The sequence below is a fragment of the Stomoxys calcitrans genome, chromosome 5 (assembly GCF_963082655.1).
Source record: "Stomoxys calcitrans chromosome 5, idStoCalc2.1, whole genome shotgun sequence".
Classification (NCBI taxonomy): Eukaryota; Metazoa; Arthropoda; class Insecta; order Diptera; family Muscidae; genus Stomoxys; species Stomoxys calcitrans.
The window spans coordinates 1386481-1393147 of record NC_081556.1 but is presented as its reverse complement, the minus strand read 5'-3'; the positions used below and the strand labels follow the sequence as shown (position 1 = coordinate 1393147).

The 6667-nt window shown below is 40.2% G+C and overlaps 1 protein-coding gene across 1 annotated transcript; it reads left to right on the top strand.

Moving 5' to 3' along the window:
• The first annotated feature begins 2309 nt into the window (after positions 1 to 2309).
• LOC106082345 (protein gooseberry) lies at positions 2310 to 5616 on the top strand. Its single transcript, XM_013244793.2, has 2 exons — positions 2310 to 2585; positions 3758 to 5616. The coding sequence occupies exons 1-2, from the start codon at positions 2531 to 2533 to the stop codon at positions 5110 to 5112; spliced, it is 1410 nt and encodes a 469-aa protein (XP_013100247.1). The 5' UTR covers positions 2310 to 2530; the 3' UTR covers positions 5113 to 5616.
• Positions 5617 to 6667: the final 1051 nt, after the last annotated feature.

The following is a 6667-nucleotide window of genomic DNA, read 5'->3' as shown; positions in this document are numbered from 1 at the left end:
AGCTGACATTTCTGTTATGACTTCCAACAATCGTGACAAGTATGATCCAAATCGGTGTATAACCTGATATACCACCTATATAAACTGACCTGCTGATTTGACATCTCCAGCCCCTGGAAGCCTCAATTTTTATCCGATGAAGCTGAAATTTTGTTCATAGTGTTCGCTTACGTTTTCCTATCCAATCGTGGCATGTACAGCCCAACGCTTTAGGGTATATCGGCAAAATCCTCCAGCTTTGGTATTAGCTTGGATTAATCAATTTTTACTCTAAACACCACAAGAGAGTAATAACAAACACAGCAACGAATTTTATAAGAAGAGTATTTAGCATTAGTGATCCAGACTTTCATCCTGACAATGAGAGGAAAATAAAGGCAATTCTTAGAGCCAACGACTTCCCTAATTGGACAATTAATTCACTATTAGGCAAGGCCAAGGAACGTCTTGGAAAAATCATAGACGTAGAGCAGCCTACAAAAGGAAAAATTTATAAATCGCTAACATACATACAAGGATTCTCCGAAAGATTTGGCAAATCAAATCTATACGACAAGGACAAATACCATCTCGCATTAAAAACAGGCAAAACTGTGAATGAATTATTCAGCAAGACAAAATGTAAAATTAAAAATGAGGAGAAATCAAACGTGGTATATAAAATTAGATGCAACGGCGACAAGTCCAATATATGCCCGATGGCATATATTGGCACTACCATGACGAAATTGAAAACTAGGTTATCTGCACATAAATCTGACCAAAAAGCCAATAATAGACCAATCGAGCAGAAAACTGCACTAGCAGCCCACTGTGCATTGACTGGTCATAAGCCAAACCTCAACGATGTGGACATCTTAGCTCAAGAGAACAATTACAGACGAAGATTCACTCTCGAGATGTTGCATATCATCGACTTACCGCCTGACGAGAGAATGAATTTCAAGAAAGATATAGAAAGCTGCGCGAAGGTATACCGCCACACAGTCAACAAGCACAGCAGAAGAGAACATTTAGTTGCCAACAGACAATAGTTCGTGTAACAACTCATTAAATGTAATAGGAATTAAAGTTTCTTAAAAATTATTGTTTTTCTGTTTTTATTGTGTGATTCGTTTTTACTAAAATTTGTGTTTTTCTGTTTTTTTATTTAAATACAACTAGCCTTGAAAATGGTAGACGGAGTCTACCGAAATATTGGAGAAAAATAAAAGAAAAAAACCTTAAATATTTGTGTTTTAATGGACCTATAGCCGATACAATACAACAAAATTACAGGAAAATTCTTAAGTAAAAAGTGAATTTTCCCATAACAATGTTCCTAAGAATTTTGTAGCTCATTACATTACTCATTACAAAATTTAAATGTCTGCATTTTAAACTCTCATTGGAATTTCTACATCTACAGCGTTTCGAAAGGAAGAAAAGTGAAAGATAAAACGCTAAGACCAACCTTTTTAACTATCAGTCACAAGCCATCTACAATATGGCTTGAAGTTTTCCAGAAATCACAAGAATTTCAACAACAAGTTCTGATGTTGGCAAGTCAAACTGCACACTCGTAAGTTGTCATAAAAGCCAATACTGAATCATCAGAAATTCTTGGCTGGTCCTTTGGCCACATTTTCAACTTATAACTCACGACCAGCAGCGGGGAAGGAATGCTGTGACGGCAAATGGATGTGAAAAGAAAATTAAATCAAAGCAATTGTCGGCAAGGGTCAGTACTTCAAAACGAAATGTTAAATAACTATGAAAAATTAATGAAAGAGCCATTTTCGCCAACAAGGTACTCCAATGACAGCAAGTACCCACACACATGCATGCAACAACTCCATACCTCCATGCATACATATGGGCTTGTTTGTTGGCTTGCTAACTATGGAGTGATTGCTGCATGCAGCATTAACGAAGTGTGAATAAAGGGGATGGTTCATCCTTTTGAAGTGTTGCACAAGGGGACAACAACAACATTCTGGGTGAATAGTGGAGCGAAAGAGATGGCCTTACCGACAGGCAGCCATTGTTTTGTGATTTGCAGTTCTCTTTCATTCGTTCAAAAGCAAGAGGCAGCAAAAATAGAGAGGGCTCTGTGGGTGTTCTAGGCAAAGATCACTACATCGACTATAGTTGTCTCTTTTGCTCTTCTGGGCCAGCCGGCAACGTGTACTGAGAGTGTGTGTTTTTCATTCGACTATTGTTTATTGTTGACTTTTGTGGTGGTCATTGTTGCTTGGGCAGAGAGAGAATCTCAGAGATTGGTTTTACTGCGAGCAGTGACCATTTCAAAATCAGTATCAACCAGACAACCGGACAAGTCACATCTCTAAGAAAAAATCGCTTCTCTTTAAGATACGACTCCAAAAAAAAAAAAGAAAAAATAAACATATTTTCTATTGATTAAAGAAATTACCAGAAACAAAACAAAAAACCGCTTAGTAGAAAAAATCAAAGTTTTAATCAATCAGTGCAACAAGTCAAGTGCCAAATATTGTGGATACACCAAAAACAAAAAATAACAGCAACGTAAATGGCTGTCTCAGCTTTAACCATGACTCCATATTTCGCTGGATATCCCTTTCAAGGTAAATATCAACTGAAAATACCTAGTTTTTATATGGATACACAGAGGCAAAGTGAAAACTTTTAAAGCTAAGAACAGAAAAAGCATGGTCATACTCATGTTTGGAATTCCTCAAAGTACGCACACACTTAACATAAACAAAAAAGAAACAGAAAAGTTGGTCTTTTTTTTTCTGTGATCAATATCGGGGGTGTAGACGAAGGCGAAAATATTTTACCCAATCTTTCATCATCATCTTCAGTAGATCACAAAACAGCAACACTAAGCTGATCATAATCACCAAGTTCGTTCGTACGTTCAACGTTGGGGCTCCACTTACACTTACACATACACGGCCCAGAGCCCAATTCTCCTTTACTGCCAACATTGATAGCAGTGATCACTGATCACCACTGTCATCAGCACATGCAGCCAGCCTCAGTGGCTGAGTTTGAGACTCATTCTTTGCCAGCACCAACAGCAGCAGCAGCAGCCGCATCGATTGTCTGCTTCTTGCTGGCTTGGTTGGGCCAGACGTTATGGCGCGATCGGCACAAGCTTTGATCTTCACTGAGGATCACTAAACTTTCTTCGTTTGATGTTCTCTTTTGAACTCGTGCGTGTGTGTGTGTGTAAGCGCTTCTTTTCTTGCATGATTAACTGGCACAGCTGGAGTGATTTTTGTTTGTGCTTAGCTTGGGGATGGTGAAGACACTTCTTCTTTTAAATTTAAATTAAAAAAAGTATCGATCTTCGCAGTTCGATCTTCCATTCCATTCTACGCCTTCCATTTTTTTAGGCTCAGCATATAATTCCCTTAAATCCCATCCACAAAGATTGATTTACCCAAACACACACAAAACAAGAAGAAAACGAAGCCAAAAATATGAAAATTGCATAAATTTGCATGGGCAGCTTATCCCTATGTTGATTTGCATTGTCCAGGGCTTTGGTGTATTCCGAACAAAAGTTAATTGTTGCTAAACGTTTTCGAAATAGGCCAGATCCCATTGTCATTGCAAACGAAGAAGTTGAGTGTGTGTGTCCTTTGTCTTCAACGGGTCTTGCCTTGCCTTTGTGTGCTCAATCGAGAAAATAGAGCAATCATGTTTTTCCTTGAGAGCTGTGTAATCCGTCTTAGGAAAATCCCTTGAAAATTAAAATTAATTTAAATCTCATTCTTATCTGTTTCAGGACAAGGTCGTGTCAATCAATTGGGCGGTGTCTTCATTAATGGCCGTCCCTTGCCAAATCATATTCGCAGACAAATTGTCGAAATGGCTGCTGCCGGTGTCAGGCCTTGTGTCATCTCTCGCCAGCTTCGCGTCTCACATGGTTGCGTTTCAAAGATTCTGAATCGTTACCAGGAGACTGGCTCCATACGCCCCGGCGTTATTGGAGGCAGCAAGCCACGTGTGGCCACTCCCGACATTGAGGCCAAAATCGAGGAAATGAAACAGGAAAACCCCGGCATCTTCAGTTGGGAGATTCGTGCCAAGCTCATCGAATCAGGCATGTGTGACAAGAATTCAGCCCCTTCGGTCAGCTCTATCAGTCGTTTATTGCGTGGAGGATCCATGAGTGAGTCTGGCCCCAATGGCCACTCCATCGATGGCATTTTGGGACCCTTATCAGGCCATTCGGGAGATGACAGCGAGGATGATGCCGAACCTGGAGTAGAATTGAAGCGTAAACAACGCCGTTCCCGCACCACCTTCAACAATGAGCAGGTTGATGCTTTGGAACGTGTGTTTGCCCGCACCCAGTACCCAGATGTCTATACCAGAGAAGAATTGGCCCAATCCACAGGACTCACCGAGGCACGCGTCCAAGTGTGGTTCTCAAACCGCCGTGCTCGTCTACGCAAACAGCTTAACACCCAGCAGGTCAGCAGCTTCAGTGCTCCTTCATCGTCCTTTGCTGCCTCTAGTGCTGCCCAATATCCTGCTGCAGCCCATCACATGTCCACCGCTTCAGCCTTGACTCACTCTCACAATATGGGTTTGTACAGCCAGACCTCAAGCTGGCCCTCACTGGGAGCAGCTCAACAGACACCAGCCACTAGCTTTGAACAAAATCACACCTATGCCCACTCAACGGGATCGGCGCCCTCCATGTCACCCCACAGTTCTTCGGGCTACAGCTCCGCCTCGCTATCCCCTAACCATCAGCCAACTCAAACTGCCGTCACCTCCGCCAGTGCCAACCAGAACTACATGAACTCCACTTCCTATGGTCAATCAGCTATTGGACAATCTTCAAGTGCTGCCTACACCTCATCATCGGCGGCTTATCCCTCAGTGTCGGCCTCAGCTGCTTTTGGTGCCTCACCAGCTGAACAGCTGCGTTCCCAGTTCGCCTCTGCCGCAGCTTCGGCAACATCACATCATCATCCCTCATCATGGGACTCTTACAACTTCTCTAGCTCCTTCTTCGCTCCCTCGGCCACTGGCAATCCCATGAACTCTTATCACGCCAGCATGGTTGACACCAAACCTGCTGCCACCGCCGCCACTGCTGCAGCAACCTATCCCTACTTTGGCTTCTAATCGCACAGAGACACACACGTGCGTTCTCCCTAGTACACCTTCGCTCGCTTATCACATCAAAGCCGCCAATTTACATATCGAGCCCATTTATTTGGCGTTAATAGCGCTTTCAATAATCAAACAATTTCTCGTTTTATCGGCGATAATTTATTCAGATTTTCTTAGGTTATCTTTATGATCTGTTTGACTTGAGATATTCTATTGTTCGTTTGGAAGAAAAACACAACTTTGTAATTATTTAAATATAAGAATTGCCTCTCTTTCTCTATCTAATATAAGCATATCCATGATCCATGGCAGATGATGATGGTAGATATTTGGTATTATCATCTGTTATTTATCCCCCAACCCCCCCTTCCCCACCACCCAACACCCAACTGCCCAATGAGTTTTGAGACTGTTGTAGATATGTTAAGTTTTTAATTTGTAGTCCTATCTAAGATAAGTTTTGATCGTTTTTGTTTTTTGAAAAATACATTCAAGAAAAATTATTTGAAAATCAAATGACATGTGCATTTTCTTTTAACACACAGATGGTATGGGATGTGTTTTTGGGAACATTTAAATTGAATGTTGGAGGTGAAGTGAAATGTGAACCAAATTCAAATGTGTAGTTATTCGGAAAAGTACAGAATATTTCTCCCTCTCTAACAGAGTTTGTTTATAAAGATCTCTAATGAATGGGAAAGGTTTAACCCAACTCTATTGTCTGTCTGTTATAATCACTATTCCAAATGTAGATGGTTTAGCTGAGATTGGGTATAAATGAGTTTTTAGTTCATCCTGAAGACGTACTTTTTATTACTTCAGAAAACTGCTAAATTACAAATGGTATATCTAGTGTATGGCCTCCATATTTCAATATTACCTAATATTCACTATGACATGCTTAAATTGACTCAAAAAATTTCACGAGTGCTGTCCGATGCAAGTTTTAAACTCAATGATAAGGGCCTCCTTTTAAAAGCCGAGTCCGAACGGTGTGTCGCAGTGCGACAACTCTTTGCGGAGAAGTTCTGATGCTCTTGCCTTGATACAAACCCAGGCGGACATGCTAACCTCTGCGCTACTCTGTTTGGGCTTCAAAAACACAAGTAACAAGAATTTTGTTCGTTTTGTATGTAACAGCTACCTCAACTACATGGAAACTGTTATACTGCTATACAAGAATGAATTTTCGTAAAATAGAAATAAATGAAACTATTGAAAATACTATGCAAAGAAGAAAGGATCAAAAGAAAATGTTTTTGTTTAATTGTAATACAATATATCTGTAAATTGTTCTACTGTTATACAAGAATATCTGGATAGTGACACGCGAGGAAATTTAATTATACAATTCCCAAAATTTTAAAGTTCAGAATAAATATTTTTAATATATTTAAAAATGGAATGGAACAATCAGCTACATGGTATAACAGTTATCCCAATTATGTGCAAACTGTTATACAAGTAAATCTAACAGCAATAATCTTTTTGGGCTTCAAAAACGATGGCATTACGGATTTTGTCGTTGCATAACACTTATCTCAATTATATGGAAACTGTTATACTG

Coding starts and splice junctions, on each gene's coding strand:
- LOC106082345 (XM_013244793.2), top strand. CDS start 2,531: ATGGCTGTCTCAGCTTTAACCATGACTCCATATTTCGCTGGATATCCC. Junction 2,586..3,757: donor CGCTGGATATCCCTTTCAAG/GTAAATATCAAC, acceptor TATCTGTTTCAG/GACAAGGTCGTGTCAATCAA.